The 16912-nt window shown below is 36.0% G+C and overlaps 1 protein-coding gene across 1 annotated transcript; it reads left to right on the top strand.

Moving 5' to 3' along the window:
* Positions 1–420: 420 nt before the first annotated feature.
* On the top strand, positions 421–9050 carry LOC139120557 (calcium-activated chloride channel regulator 1-like). Its single transcript, XM_070685035.1, has 11 exons — positions 421–588; positions 1240–1420; positions 1898–2019; positions 2903–3074; positions 3380–3636; positions 3934–4111; positions 4678–4850; positions 6843–7029; positions 7588–7716; positions 8036–8200; positions 8742–9050. The coding sequence occupies exons 1-11, from the start codon at positions 529–531 to the stop codon at positions 8912–8914; spliced, it is 1797 nt and encodes a 598-aa protein (XP_070541136.1). The 5' UTR covers positions 421–528; the 3' UTR covers positions 8915–9050.
* The last annotated feature ends 7862 nt before the right edge of the window (positions 9051–16912 follow it).

The following is a 16912-nucleotide window of genomic DNA, read 5'->3' as shown; positions in this document are numbered from 1 at the left end:
ATTTTACACTTTGACTGAGAGCATTTCCCATGGTGACAACCGAACCATTGATCATGGTTCTCTACTTTAAGGTAGTATGCGCCTCGAAAGTGAAGGACTTAAACTTTTGCTCAAACTTTCCTTAATGCTCACCAAATCATAAATAAAAATCAGGGTCACTGAAAATTTCGGCACTAGAGAAACAAATTACCTTACAATTGCCGATATTTGAAATTCAAAATGGCCGCCATCAATGTGTTACTCTATGGAGTAAAAATACAAATTTCAGATTTTTGTAAAGTTAAGACAGTGAAAGGTTTTCTTACACCAAGAGCTTTAAAAGAACTTCAGCCATTCAGTCAACAAGAAAGCTCACAAAGCCCTTAATTTACGATGCCAAACAATTCATCCATACACTATTTCCTTATTCCTTTTCATCAGGTAATGAGGAACAAATGATGACTTCAGAAATAATGCCAACCCTCCGAGAACTATAGCCTCTACTAAACCGGGTTCAGAGTTGTCAAACGAACTGTGAGCAATGTGGTAATGGTACTGAGCGTTGGAGCAAGCATGGCATCCGCCGATAGGATACAAAAAATGGGACAGGTAAATCGATGTAAACACATAACTAGTATGAATTCTTTCGCGACCTCTTAGAAACGCCATATTCTATCCTGTTTTGTCGTTGTATCAAACGTCTGATCATTACATAAACAGAGCAACAAGCGATATCTACCAGATAGAATTATTATATCGTATCACACTTTAACACGCCACACAAAATTACACCACATCACATCATATCATAGCAAACTTCAGCACATAATCATATATACTGTATCATAAACATTCACACAGTACTCCCAGGATAACTCTCTTAGACATTTGTAGTTTATCTATCAATCATTAGATCATATTAACATAAATAAACAAAAAATCTTCGTCGACGTCTTATGTAAAATCTGATTTCATAAGTCAACTCATAGCATATTACACCTGACATGTATCATATCGCATCATATCATATCATATCATATCATATACCTATCATATCATATCATATCATATCATATCATATCATATCATATCAATTTCTATATTGCCCCTTGCCTCGCCAATACAACTCACCACATTGTGTAGTGCAACATTGCATATGATATTCGTTATGGGGTTGGTAAATTAAGCTGACAGTACAAATTCATTTCTATTGTGATTAGTTTCCAATTTTTATTTGAAATCTTATTCACTTTCACAAAGGCTTTAAGAAGCTTCATCATGGATGATGTCCAAGACGGCGAACGTGTTGGCATGGTGACGTTCAATGACAAGGGGAACATGATGTCTGATATGGTTGCGATGAATGATTCGATGCGAGATACTATGTTACCGGATATACCGACTCCTGATGATGTTGGCGGGTCAAGCAATCTAGAAGCTGGTACGGTGAAACCGTTGCAATTATAGATTTATTTAGTATCGCTTTTGACAATAAGCGAACCAAGTCATACATGGTGTAGAAAACACGATGTGGGAGAGCAGAAATCAAAAACGTGTCCAGATCATTCCTTTGTCAGCTATTGAGATAGTTAGTTATTTTAGCCCCAACTAGTGCATTTTTCCTTTCCTCATAAAGTTACTAGATTTTATATCACTCAAAATACCCCTCTCTCTCAGGTCTCTGGCTATGCCTGGATACGTCTCTCTGTCATTCTAGCTAGATAAACCCCTGTCAACAAGTGACATTCTTGCCACATCTAGTGCAATTTTACCTTTCCTATGAATGCCAAAAATTCCTGAATTGTTTTGAGTTTTTAGTCACATATTGTTGTCGGTATATAATGGTTAATTAAAACAGTTTGCGTATTTCTATGAATACAGTACACATTTTTATACGTCATGTTTATCTTACACCTAGGGGTCATGAAAGGGATAGAGGTGTTAGAAAGAGATGGTAGGAATCCTTCTGGTGGTGTCATTTTGTTAGTCACAGATGGCCAGGAAAATGAGAATGACAAAATGGATGAAATGATGCCAATGGTATGTCAAAAGAAGATTAAGGTAGTATGCACCTCAAAAGTGAAAGCCATAAACTTGTGCTCAAACTTTTCCTAAGGACTCTTTTAACCATTTTCTTTCAAAATCAAGAATAAGAGTCGGGGGTCACCGTGAAAATTTTGGTACTAGAGAAACAAATAACCCAAGATATACCGATATGTGAAATTCAAAATGGCCGCCATCCCTATGTTAACTCTATGGCGAAACAATTTAAATTTTTTCGATTCTCGTTAAACTAAGATGGCGAAACGGTTTCTTACACCAATAGCTTTAAAATGAATCCCCACAAGTGGAAGATCAGAAAAAATTGAAAAAATTTGAGAGTCCGAATATCTGTCCCGAGGCGCATTCTACCTTAAGGCTCCACTAGCTGTAGTTTGTGAAGTACTTTGGGTTTTTTTCAAATTACAATATCGTTCTACTCACATAATCATGTCGAAAAGCCGTATGTTAAATTTGTCAACACAGTCTGTGTGTGTCGGTTTAAAGACAAGTTAAGGGAATGTAAGTCCGGACTAGAAGTAAATTGTCAACAATATCAACACATAATTGACTGGCAAGGCTAACATTTTCATGTTTGAACATCTTGCATGCTGTTTCAAGGGACAAAATTTAACGAAATATTTTCACAAGTAATAAAAATTGTCCTATTAAGAGTTATGATACCAAGTTCAGACACTGCTAAATAGAATTATTTTAAAGAATTTGCATTGCAATTTACGTCAAGTAAAAAATAACATGTCACCTCTAAAACTGGTAATTTAAACATGGACAGTGTACCACACTAAAGACATCTCGAGAGACATACTGCTTGCTATATTCAACTTTAACTTATCTACCAAACTGTCTGTATTCTTTTTTTCAGCTCAAAGATAAAAATGTTACTGTAGACTTTATAGCTATAGGGGGAAATGCTTCCAAAAACTTGGAGACAATCGCAGAATCGACAAATGGGATGTCGTTTTCCTATTCGGAGGAGTACTCATCTTCCAACGGCCTAAATGAAGCCTTTGACACAATTTCTCAAAGAGGCCAGAGTATGTATTTCCAGAATAAATATTAATTGTAGTTGAAGTCCCTGTGATGTTCTAAGGAAGTTTATGAATTGTTTATACACCTCGTAAAAGTTCAAATTCACAGTATGTGAAGTTTTGTATCAACATGGAAGCAAACGTTCACGTTTATGCTGGTGTCAGGTCTGAACCGATAAGCTTATATTTTATGTCTTTAAGAAATAACCTTCGCATAAACACAAAACACATTGACTATTATGGTTGTTGTTTTTTATATGTTTTTGGTACTTCTGTTCTAATTAGATCTTGGTGCTTTTCTCAACCAACAGATGTACTGACCTTACCTGTTACTGTGTACAGTAAAGCTCTGCACGTTGAAAGCAAAGGGAGTGAAGAATTCACTTTCAACATCGATTCAACGATTGGCGAAGGTACTCAGCTGACCTTTGATTGTCTTGGTGGTAATGACACTGCTGAAGTAACTGTGAGGAAACCCGACGGTGGGGAAATCAAGAAAGATAGTGAAGGATACCAGATTGACAGCCGGTTTCATGTAGTCACTATTAAAATCCCAGGTGTTGCACAGGTGGGTAAATTAACCATTGAGAGAGAGAGAGAGAGAGAGAGAGAGAGAGAGAGAGAGAGAGAGAGAGAGAGAGAGAGAGAGAGAGAGAGAGAGAGAGAGAGAGAGAGAGAGGGAGAGACTGAGCTGAAAAAGTGCAATAAGTAATTTCTAATTTAATTACTAATTGGAGAAGACTTTTAGTACAATATTTAAACCACTGTATTTGATAACGTCTGTTTATCAAGAATTGATCTCTAACGATTGAAATTGATAAAAAAAGACGGGTTTGTAAATGTCCTAATCGCTTTTCACCCTCAGATTGGACGATATGATGTCACAATCTATAACCCACTCTCAAACGCACAAACTGTTATGGTTACTGTGAAATCCGGAGGCAAGCTACAGGATGATTATCCAATCATAGCCTTGGCTGAGTGGAGCCAATCAAAAATGACGCCACCAGATCAAATCGTCCTCCACGTTGCAGTGACTCGAGGTAACTGTCGTTTATAATGCCTTTATGTACGTCGTATCCATAGTATTTGCGACATGCAGATTAAAGGTATACTGTAACCTGTTCCAAATTTGCCACAGTTACCATGGAAAAAGAAAATGTAACCAATCATAGATTTTAAGTGTGTGGCCGCTTTTTAAACAGTGCCCTGAAATGGGCATTTTTAATACCAAGGAACGCCCTTTTGACCATATATGGACATATTTAGATTACAGGTGACTGTATACCTTTAAATATGTCGTATGTATTGTAAAGGTAGCTGGATGGAGTTACCTTCCTTTAATTCACTTCAGTTGATCAAACAAACACGTTATCAATTTTTAGCTTCTTATTCAAGTTGCTTCAACATTTCTGTTACCTCAAACGTAAAAGTAGGGTGAGGGGGTAAATTAGAGAATGACAATGCAATCATGAACTTGGCAGAGTGAAGCCAACTGGAGCAGACTAAAACGAACCTCAATATCTGATTCTGAGCCTACATGCTTGTTAATTCTTCTGAATATAAAGTTGATAAAGAGGGAAACATTAATGGGTATCCGTGTTCATAGGATACTCACCTGTGCTGAATGCAATGGTTCAAGCCAAGATTGAAAGGCCTGGTGGTGTTGCCATGGATATTACACTTCTTGATAACGGAGCTGGAGCAGATATGGCAAAGGATGACGGAATCTATTCAATGTATTTCACATCCTACACTGGGGCCGGTCGATACACCGCTAAGGTATGAATAGAGAATTGAGATCTTTTACATACTTAGAAACGTAACACGAAAACGCGTACGCTTTCACTGTCACACTGAGGGACAGTGGTTGCAACAGTGCAAACATTTCCCCGTTTATTGAACGTTTATAACAAATACTTGTAGTGCCCTTGTAACTGCACTAAAAAAAGGTCCAATCACGTTCCCCGCGGATGTTACGACAAAAAGGGGGCTAAAGTCAGCGATATACGTTAAAATAAATTTATTAAAACGAATAACGAAGTGTGGGGAAAGTTAGAAAACCCTGAAAAGATAACAGTGCTTGGCTGTGGGACTGCACAAAACTCGTAAATTACAGTCTGCAGGGAATTGAGTTGAGACAGACACTGATGAGTGAGGCTGGCCCTTCTGTGGCTACAGGTTTGATGTAGGTCTTAAACCTGCAGAGTACATAGAGCGAAATCCATAATGAAAGTCTTGAAGTCAACCCTGACATCAAAATCACAATGTCTTAAGTCTATCGTACTGACCCTTATTAAAATGAAATGAAACCGTCCAAAGATCAGAAAGTTTTAGGCTTCACATTGATATATGTTTAAAGATCAGAAAGTTTTAGGCTTCACATTGATATATGTTTACGGCTCTAAAATATCTTCACTTGTAATAAATATGACCCTCAGAATGTTTTAGACTATGATGGACAAATTAGACTGGTCATGGGGCAGAATAACTTACAGAACACAAAAGCTACTCACTGTTATAGTCATACAAAAGTAGGAATCTCCATTTTATCATGCTACTTTTCATTTTAATTTTGCCACTTTAAAATACATCCATTGACACGTTTTGCTCTGTAAGATTCACAGGTCAAGTCCCATTTTTAGGACGTAACAATATGATGAAACAGTCAATAGCTTGAAACAAAGTCGTCGGTGTGCACTGTATAAACCTTGAACGGTTTACACAATATTTTGCTGAAATAAGTTAGAGTGCCTTATTGTCTTCTCTCAAAATTATGTTACATGAACTACACCTGCATAATTTTCGCAGTGTAGCAGATTTGTGCAAATAGTTGATAGAAACGCCTTGATTTTATGTAAAAGTTGTGGATGGAAGTAATCGATTGTTCTTAGTACTAACGGAGTCAGGCTCTACAACAAGTTATCTTTTTAAGTGTTCAAGAATTACCTCGGTTTCCTATTATCTTGTGTCTAACCATGAATTTTTGTCGATATCAATACATCTGGAAAATAAATATATTGATTCATTTGCAACCTTTATGTTGCCTCAAAACGACCACGAACTTTGTACCTTAAATCGTACTCCATTAACTTTATCATAAAGGTTTATACCGATTCTGTTCAATTGATATGTGTTATATATATATATATATATATATATATATATATATATATATATATATATATATATATATATATATATATATATATATACACATAAATTATCAATCGCTATTAAATTGATGTGTGGTTTTATATATATACATATATTATACATATATATATATATATATATATATATATATATATATAATTATTATATATTCATTATATACAATAAATATGAGAACACATCAAGTATGTTTGGAACCTATTACTCGAGTTTCACGCATACACGCGATCGTCAGATTTGTTAGATTTTATTGTATGATATTGTATTATTTTTTAATGATAACGATTATTGGACCTGATTTGATGTCTATTTTCAGGTGCTTACATATAAGTATCAGGTTGGTCAAACCATTTGGTGTGATGGGTCGAATTGAAATTCGACAAGTAAAAGTTTACTTGTCAAATTTCAATCCAAGGTATAACTTGTATATATATATGTATATATATATATATATATATATATATATATATATATATATATATATATATATATACATTTTACAAAAATGAGAGTAAAAAGTGACATGTACTAATATTGAATAAAATTTCATAATACATATCTCGTTTGTTTGAACTTGGTTTTAATTTATGTCTTTTATAGATCTTTGTTGTTAACGATGGAGATAAAACTGTTGTTAGCCTGAGCAAGAGAACTGGTTATGGCGCTATCAATGTTCCAAATTCCGAAAACGAGGACAATATCGAGTTACCAGCTGACGAGTCTACGGGTGTTTTCCAGAGAAGTGCAAATAGCGGTAGTTTGATGTGTGAGGGCGATGATTGCCAAAGTACGTATCGCCATAGCAACTGTATATTTAAACAAATGAAGCCTATTGGTTTTGGTTAATGCGATGATATGATTTAATTCAGACATCGAGTAACTTTAACATTTAAATATTGTATCAGAGTCTGTTAAAAGTAAAGAAATTTGAATTAAAACATTTGATTAAATATCCGGCACATATAATATTTGATGCAAATCTCTGTTTTTTTGTCCTTTTGTGTTATACTTCATATTCCATTTAAGATTGTCATCCAAATGTTAAGTATTTAGCTGGTCGATGCAACGTTTAAACATGTGTTGGCTAATGTCATCGACATCTGACTTTTGTTGAAATTTATCTTTCAACAGTGATATTATATCGATCAAAAAGTGTAGTGTGTTAGCATATGTAAACAACCCCATGAGTTTCTGCAGATTTTCGGAAATGGTATACTTTATACTGAAATGCTCCGAAACAAAGCTCTCAGTAAGTGCAGACGCTTAGCTCACAAGATTTTCATGCGAACTGCGATGCTGAATACCGAAGCTAGATATTTGTTTGAACGTATGTTTCTGCATCCAGTGTCACAGGATACAGATATGTATAGTCCTTCAAGAATTACTGACCTGAGCGTACACGACGTATCATTCGAGAAGAAACAAGTAACACTCCAGTTTACAGCGCCAGGGGATGATATGGACCAGGGACAAGGTATGTTTCCTTCGGCCTTGGCCGACATGAAACTGAAAATGTTATCTGTCCATGGCAATAGCCGATTGGTTTGTCGATACTTTCTGTTCGCTACACGAGCATTCTTCACTATATTAAGTAGAATAGGTACAAAACCACTAAATCATAACAAATAATCAATGCGACATCGTCCACTGCTCATTGACCAACTTCTCCTGAATAGCGAAACATTGTTTTTCAATATTAATGTATCGTACTGAGTGTCCAATTTGTGGGATGTGTGTTGATGAATTTCAAAGGGATCGTATGTAAATTTTTGATAATGTCTGATTTCATTTAGCGAGTAGATATGAGATCAGAATGGGCGTTAACTTCACTGACATGATGGAAGACATGAGTGCTATGATGATGGTCACTCAAGACATGGTGGTCCAAGGTGATCTATCGCAACCAAAACCAGCTGGGAGTACTGAATTGATAACAATACAGACGGTTCCTGAATACGGTGAGTTTATCGTAGACCTACGGAAACATAATGGTTATGTGCATGTGTCGTAAGTGTGTGCGTAAGCAAGTATTTACGTACGCACATATGTATGTATGTATGTATGTATGTATGTATGTATGTATGTATGTATGTATGTATGTATGTATGTATGTATGTATGTATGTATGTATGTATGTATGTATGTATGTATGTATGTATGTATGTATGTATGTATGTATGTATGTATGTATGTATGTATGTATGTATGTATGTATGTATGTATGTATGTATGTATGTATGTATGTATGTATGTTTACATGTACGCATTTGTGCATTTATATATGACAATTATTAATGTCAGTTAATATTTTTTCGCGCAATTTTTCGAACGCCCTTGGAATGTGTTTTGATGTTTAGTGCTAGCGAATTGACTTTTATTTTAATGTCATATTCCGTAGTGTCCTGATAATTAAAACGCACATATCAATTTTTGATAATTCTTTATTTGTTCTTGTAAAAGCAGTGCGGCAACCTGTGATTTGGTTCTATTTATTTGTAGATGACGCCGTCCTTGTTTTTTCAATGATCGCTGTCGACGATTCCGATAAGAAGTCTCCTCAGTCGAACATTGTGACCGCTGCCTTCGTTGATCAGGTGACAGCAAGCTCCGCGGCACCATCAGTCAACACTGTCATTATGGTAGCAACCGCCATCCTCTGGCTGACGATGTAATCTTTGTGTTATCTCGCCATCGATATAGTATGTTACTTATCCTATCCTTCTGCCATAGTATGTAACAAGACAGGGCAAAATGAGACTATTCGGCGAACAACTTATAGAACATAATTCAGTGATTTATTGACCATACTATGATCAAAGCTCAGCGACTAAATGATATCAACATACTCCAAGCATGTTTCATCCATATGAAAATACACAACAGTTAAACATTCTAACTAATACTTGTTCCAATTTACTTCATTCTGAAAGGTCCCTGAACATTTATTGTACTACTTTCATGATTTGACTTCGTCAATATATTTAGCTCATGTGATGAATTATCCGAGAGAATGTATGCAAGAGTTATTAAGTAATGAATGGAACTGCGTGGGTGTTTGAAAAAATAAGCAATAAATGGGTATTCCATTCCAACACGGCCGCCTAAATCCAACCATGCACAAACTCATGTACATGATGCGTATACACATTGGAATATTCACAGAAAGAGTACGGGATCATAAATGGTTCAAACTGTGCTTAATATGCCGCTTCTCGAATGTTTATTGTTTAGAATAAATGGAACAGATAGAAAGAGTTGAAGCGCATAGGCCTTTTAACTTTTATCCCCCTGGTTTTCAGATGGGAGCACGCCCTTCTCTGCTCTTGAAGCGAAGTTCTGTTGAAATGTACAACAATATGGCATCTGAACTAATTAAAATTAAAAATTATAAACTAAATCAGTGGGTAGCAGATGAGAATAACTGAACGAACAATCAATTTAACATTCTACATTGCCGCTTGGGAAGTATAAGTGAAAAGTTAGATTAGAAAACCATTGATATACATTGAACGGCGGAAATTAGACCTGTTCAGGACAATGCAGTTTAGCAGTACAGTGAAACCTATCTAAACCGAACCCTGTCTAAACTTGAAACCTGTCTAAACTGCGCCCCTTTCCCAGTCCCATTCCAATAGAAAACTATGTGGAAAGCACCTCTATAAAACCGAAGACCCCTCCAACCCGAACAATTTTCTCAGTCCCTGTAGGGTTCGGTTTAGAAGGTTTTACTGTACATTCATATTTTTCAATTATGTCGATTATGAATATTTAGTTAGGAAGGCTGTTTATTTATACTGGGACATTTCAGATGTGCCATCATGGTATAGTGTGAAAATGGAACTCGGAAGTCAAGATGTATTTTATCGTTCGACCAGCCTACGCTATGATATGTAAATCAGTCGTTAAAGGTATACAGTCACCTGTAATCTAAATATGCCCATATATGGTCAAAGGGGCATTCCATGGTATTGAAAATGCCCATGTGAGGGCGCTGTTTTTAAAAAGCGGCCACCTCGCAAAATCTGTGATTGGTTAGATTTTCTCGTTCCATGACAACTGTGGCAAAATTGGAACAGGTGACAGTATACCTTTAAGTATCAAATGTTTATTTGTCTCTTTCTCAGTCCTGGAGCCATTTTAACCCCTAACTCGATGTGATTTATACACATGTATATTGATTAGTGAAGTCCGGCAATTATTCTCTGAGTACACCATGAAGCGCTTTCAAATTAGTGTTGTTGATTAAGTAATGTTAGGCTCTCTTTTTTTCTTACTACACATTTTGAATGAACTGGAAAATTTTTGAACCACAGATATGTGCGAAATCTATAAAATTGAAGAGGCTAGAATTCAAATATCTGTTCGTACAACTCAAGATGACCTATTGCCTATTTAATGTACGATCTATTTGCTGGATTTCATCACATTCTAGCATAAATGGGTAAAGTATAAATCAGAAAAGTTAGTCAATTTTTTGTAGAGTAACTTTTAATTTGTAAAACTTTCACACATACAACCTGGGGAGAAAGCATTGTTCGACCAAGTTATGACGGAATTGTTCTTTGTATGTTAATAAGCAGACGTGTAGGATCATTAATTAATTACCTTAATTAAGGGAGTGGGCAGAAATTGAAGGAGGTTGTGTTTTTCAAAATGATCCTGCGCAAAAAAAATGACCCTTCAAAACTGTTTGCAGGAAATTAGTGATCTTCCCATTTTCATGCGCAAAAACCAGTTACCATCCCCTTTGTGTCACTCTTCGTATCGATAATATCTTAATTATTGCATAATTTCTCATTTTAGCCTTGAAGTTTAAAATAAATACTTTTTTAGCCTTTACAAATAATTGGATGAAATTCCAATATTCTTTGTTCACATATGCTCTTTTAAATAACCTATTCTAATTACGTACATTTACATCAAGTTTATTACATTTATAAAAGCGCAGATTTAGCTACTTTTGTACTGTAAAAAATTATCCACAGTTTCCTCATAGACAACAATGTACAGTGAAACAACATTCGGTGAAATTACAAAGTCAAATTTCTTGTACACAAATGTGCTTTTTACCTCCCACTTCAAAAAAGCACATTTACATAAATTATCAAACATGTCTTAATGTACAGATATAGCTTGTTTTGTAGGGAACTTTGTTAATAGTTTGCCCAATAGATTCCAATGCATTATGATTTGGTATATATTTGGGTGAAGCACTGTATCGACCTCATCTGGCCTTCTTACAATGGCGATAGTTGTGTAAGAAATGATGACCCTCCCCAAAAGGCATGCCTAAAAATTCATGACCTATAAAAATGCTTGCGCGGAAAATAGCGACCCCCTGTCATTTCTGTCCGGTCTCTTATGTAATGTTTAAGACTTTATTAAATCACGTAAGCTGGTACTCTTAAATTCTCGTTACTCCATGCAGATTTGTTTCAGTTAGTATATTTGATATGGTTAATTTAAACGCATAGTAGATATAACTTATGCCAGTCATGTTTATGTTTTGTCGGTTTTCCAACATAATAATGAAATGGCAAGTCTTCAATACGCAACAGATGTGTTTGCAATTCACAATATTATTGTTGGCAAATAAATTCTAATCTAAACTATGATTCAGTTATCAACACAATCTAGACCCAAAATAAATAAAGCATCAACAATGAAGAGCAGAGAGGCGATATGTACCGTGACCTACCTTTTGATTTCGTCATTATAAAAGTCACCGACTTCGTAGGCGCTAATTTAAGACAGTTTCCACCGTGACCTATTGGTCCAGTTGAAACAATATGTATAGCTGCTCCATGCAGAAAGGTCCCACGTCATCTATACGAAACTGTGACAACACATGTTATTGCCAAAAATATTCGTCTAGAAGTTATGATAAATAAGTGTCATGCATTAAATATTTTCATTATACAGGCCTTACCTGTGTCATGTGTGTGCCTATTATTTTATCCTTGCCATCTCTGTATAGTATTTCAAAGAAAACAGTCCATGTCTGTTAATTACTCTCCCATATCCCCTTCATTACTTCGTTCTACCGATCACCAACACCGAGGCTTATCGCCCTGACCACATAACTTGTTAGCATCTCAAAAGGTAAAATACCTTATGGAATCATTTTAAGGCCGCGAAGAATCGTGGAGAATCTGTTCCTGGCGACGTAATATATTTAATTTACTATAGAATATCTTGATATTGACGACAATTGTGATAGGTACATATCATAGTTTAGATGCTATCGTTTATAAATCAGATGTCTCAATTCGATAATTTAGGAGACAGACAATCATTATTTGCTGAGTGTGATCAGGACGAGGACGTACGAGTTCTATCTGTTTTTCAAGTTTTAAAAGTACTCTTTAAAGAAAACACAGCGTATACTGTTTCGCTTACCAATTTCTCGTATCAAATTGGTGATGACCAGCGGTAATGATTTCTTCTCGATGTATGTTTCTTGCATTTCTTTGTTCATAACTACACACGGTTTATTATGTCAACATATCAATATTTCAATATACAACAGTAATTTATGAATAAAATTTGACACACGGAGATGGAAATAGAAAATGTCCACCATTTGTCTATGACTGGAAACTAAGATAAATATTACTCAACAGTATGTTTGCCATCAGTAAATTTCAATGATGGCAGATGGTATTAACAAATAAGTCAGGTGATCATGCGACCCTTTATCCGCACTCTTTTTTTAAAGGGACATAAGCTGTAGCAAGTTTTTCAGTATTCTGCTTCTGTATATCAACTACCATGTCTGACCCTAATCCGCTTGCCATGCTAAAATTTCGAGTATTCTTTTTGTCAACACAGCTTGTATCTTCGTAGTGATCATTGTTTGTTGTTTACAAATGAATTTAAGTCCGTACTTGAATACTATTTTCAACAATATCAATGTAGATTATACTCATAGAGGTTGTGTTGATATGCTAAATACTTGGTATTAAATTACAGTTTAGCGATTTAATGCAAAAAGTGTAGGGAAACCACAAAAAAAGTTCTGAAAAAAAGATACAGCTTATGGAGCTTTAATGGTGGAGAAAATTACTTGTACAGCACTGTAGGGAAGTTAACATCTCCGTGGAGTGAGGACAAAAAAGGTACATTTCTGAATCTATTGATTATTCGAGAGCGTTGGCGGTGACAAAACACAACAAAAATTGCACGACTGAATTCAATTGTCTGAGGGTTTCATACGAGATTTGACATCCTATTAGATATAAGGATATCCGCATTCCTAGCCGCCAAACCGTATAACACCACTTTTCATGGCGACGAGACATTTTTATCACCACTGTTTTCACGAGCATGCGATAAATTACATATATGGTGGTCTTTATTATGTGATTCTAGGCCATCGGCCCAATACACTTCACAATCAATTAAACTCTACAAAAACTGACAGGAAAAAACAATCTGACAAAGTACTTAATAATTTAGCTATCATATATCTCTTTTCTTAATGTCATCGCATGAAATACAAATGCTGCTAAACGCTGTAGTGTAGAAGTGTCCTCTGAAGACATTAAAAGATAAAAATTTTCTTTCAGATGGTGGATTGAAGTAAAACGGTGGAATGTATTTATTTCTTATGTTGTCCAAAAAAGGGGCAAAGTAGGACAAAATGATACTCATTTTCAATCTCATTTCTCTCACACAGTATACAAATTCGTTCTATTCTATCGATATTTTGTCTTCTACCTATCTCGTTCTTAAACAATGGGAGGAGCAACGTAGACGAGCCAAATCTTCATGTGAATATTGATTTTAAACAACAGAAAGATATTTTTTCTGTTTCGAGAGAGGACTTAAATTCTCGGTAACAAAAAAGTTTGTCAAGAGAACAAATCTCACTCTGCCATTTACAAAACAAATAACGCTTAAAATTTTCAATAAAAGTATTCATAAAGCTCTTCTCATCTACGACTTCTTGTCGATCCCACACGTCTTGTAAAATTGCATAAAGACAATAATTTTTGACACGTTGAATCCATGTGGTTTCGACCTAACACCTGATTTGTCAATGTGATAAAGCATTACATAACATTTCTTTGGGTAACACACATGCGATAAATTAATGAATCTTGCAAAGTACCAGCTGGGCATGGACGAGTATTCAGAGTAAGAAACGTTTTCGTCCCCCTGAGCTTTGTAGAAATCAGAGCTCATGAATCCCCTGTTTTCCTATGCACAAACTTCATTCCTTTATTCATAGCCGGAGTAAATGATCTGTAAAAGTATTCACTTCAGTAGAAAAAGACGCAAAAATTAATACCAATTATAATTTTTTGCCTTGAACGCTGATTTCTATGGTCGTATATGAAAGAGAATGGACAGTTTGAGAGACTATATGTTTCCCTTCCAAGATGCGATTATCCTTAATCGGTATATGATGAACCAACCAACGGTCTCTTTCTATGTCAAATGAAGGTAATGATGGCATATTCAGGTTTGATGTAAATATAACAATATGGTCAACAACCATGTTACAACGTTGACCGCGATAAGCCGAATTCCTCCACCATAGACGTAACAAATTACAGACTCTAAAGACAACAAAAGAAAGAAAATCAGGAGCTAGTGGGATCGGCCTAGGGAGAGAGGATGGGGAACGCTTGAAGGTTGAAGCCAATTGTGGTTAAACGTGACGTCGCCTTGTACAAGGACCATCCCTTACAGTGTTTGAACCCGGGCCATCTAAACTGCAATGAAACAAGAATTATTATACACCTGCGTCTGTAACCTATGGGGTTTCTTCATACAGTAAGTTTTGGTATCAGAAGACGCGGAGTCCAATAACTTTGACGCGGAGTACAATAACTGTAGGGTTATTGGGCGCTATTTGACCTTTAACCTCAAAACAACTTTACGTCAACAAGGAGAAAAAAGACGAGAAAATTTTTACACCATTTTTTACAAAAATATATACTTATTAGCATTCAGTACTTCCCAAATCAAATCGTGGTCAGTCCAAAACCTGTGAATTCGAGTGAAATTATGCTGCTGACGTACAATTTCTACCGTGTGCACTGCGCAGCGCGGGTTGAAATTTCGTTCTGCGCGCTTAGCGGACACGCTCAACGCGTTCCCAGTCTACTCGCGATCGCTCAGTACAGTGAGCCACGAGCATCCAAAAAAAAGCTTAATTCGACTTTTTTCTTGTAAAGTTGGACTAAAAAGGTGTATAATAATAACGTTATTCCCAAATACCGACATCGTACGCTTCGGTATAGTCCTCGACGCTACGCGTCTCGGACAATACCTCCGTTGCACGATTTAACTCGGACATTAATCCCGGTATTTTGGGAATAACCTTATATTATTGTTCTTTCAATCGGCACCAGGTTTGTCGTATTGAAAATGATAGCACTTCTTCATCGTTGGTTTACACTTTGTTGCACAGTAACATTCTGGTAAGATGTCAGTTTTTGCGTCATTTACCATATTTGACCTCATATCAATGAAGACCTCCAGAGCTTCTCCAAGTGAATCGCCTCTTTTTTACAAAGAAAAGAGCAAAGCCAATGGATAAGCCATGTTTCATGTCTAAGTATTAGTACCGGCTCTACTTGAACGTTCAGGCCTGATGACCGATGAAATTCGGTCACCAACTATGCAACTATTACTCCTGACCGCTTCCGCTTTGTTTTAAATATAGACTGTGTTTGTCTGACTTCTTTGTCCACTGCGAATTTTGTAATACGAGACTTTTGTTCGCGAGTTAGTTTGTCGTTGAAGCCTCCCTTTTTAAATGAATGCAAAAAATGTGACTTCCATGCGCTTACATCAGTGCAATTCAAACGAGAATACCTTTATGACCTCTTTTGACTTTAATTTTCTCTATCGTTAAACAGGTTTGTTCTATCTCTTATCTAAGAGAAGTCAAATTTTTAAGAGCACCAACACTTTCGATTTTATAGTAACTGTTCGTATAATAATAGCAATCATACCAATCCATAATCCAATGACATTAGGTCAGAATTCGTAATACAATAGTTATAAACATAGACACAAACAGCACAGAACAGACAGTAAAGCACCGTTACACACAACAAAGTCAATTCATGAGAGAAAGATGGACCTCTGACCAAAAGGCCAAGAAGTGATGTCAGGTGTTTCGAAATTAGTAAGCGCATCCTGCCCCACACGTGACACCCACAATATATCAATCTGTAAGTCAATAGGTAGTGGTCACCAACTAAGGTCCAATGTCACTGATGCCTTCAGCGATCATTTGTCGAAGAGAGATGCTGTATTTATCGACCAGCCTGTGATACCTGCCAAAAAAGCGTTTGAATTTATAGACAAGTCTTTCTCTCGTGTAACTTTGATTTAACAGTTTGTAAAGAGAGATGGCCATGTCTCTCTACAAATCACCATATGAACTGCATGCTCTTGCATATCGAATACGCTGGGAAATGTATACCCCATAAGCAGGTGAGAGTGGAATATTACTGATGAGGTGTGGGAAATTGATTATACTAAAGTTGAAATCATCTCGCTTGTCATTTAGCCTAGTAGGGAGGTGACCATTAGAGTCAAATTCAAGAAAATGTCCAAATATGAAGCAGAAGAGTCCGTTTCTGTAGTTTCTTTAATCTCCAATTCTGGAGGATAAATCATAGCGAGATATTTACTGAATTTGAAGTTAT

The sequence above is a fragment of the Ptychodera flava genome, chromosome 2, assembly GCF_041260155.1.
Source record: "Ptychodera flava strain L36383 chromosome 2, AS_Pfla_20210202, whole genome shotgun sequence".
Classification (NCBI taxonomy): domain Eukaryota; kingdom Metazoa; phylum Hemichordata; class Enteropneusta; family Ptychoderidae; genus Ptychodera; species Ptychodera flava.
The sequence above is the reverse complement of the archived record's forward strand: the minus strand, read 5'-3'. Positions and strand labels throughout refer to the sequence as shown.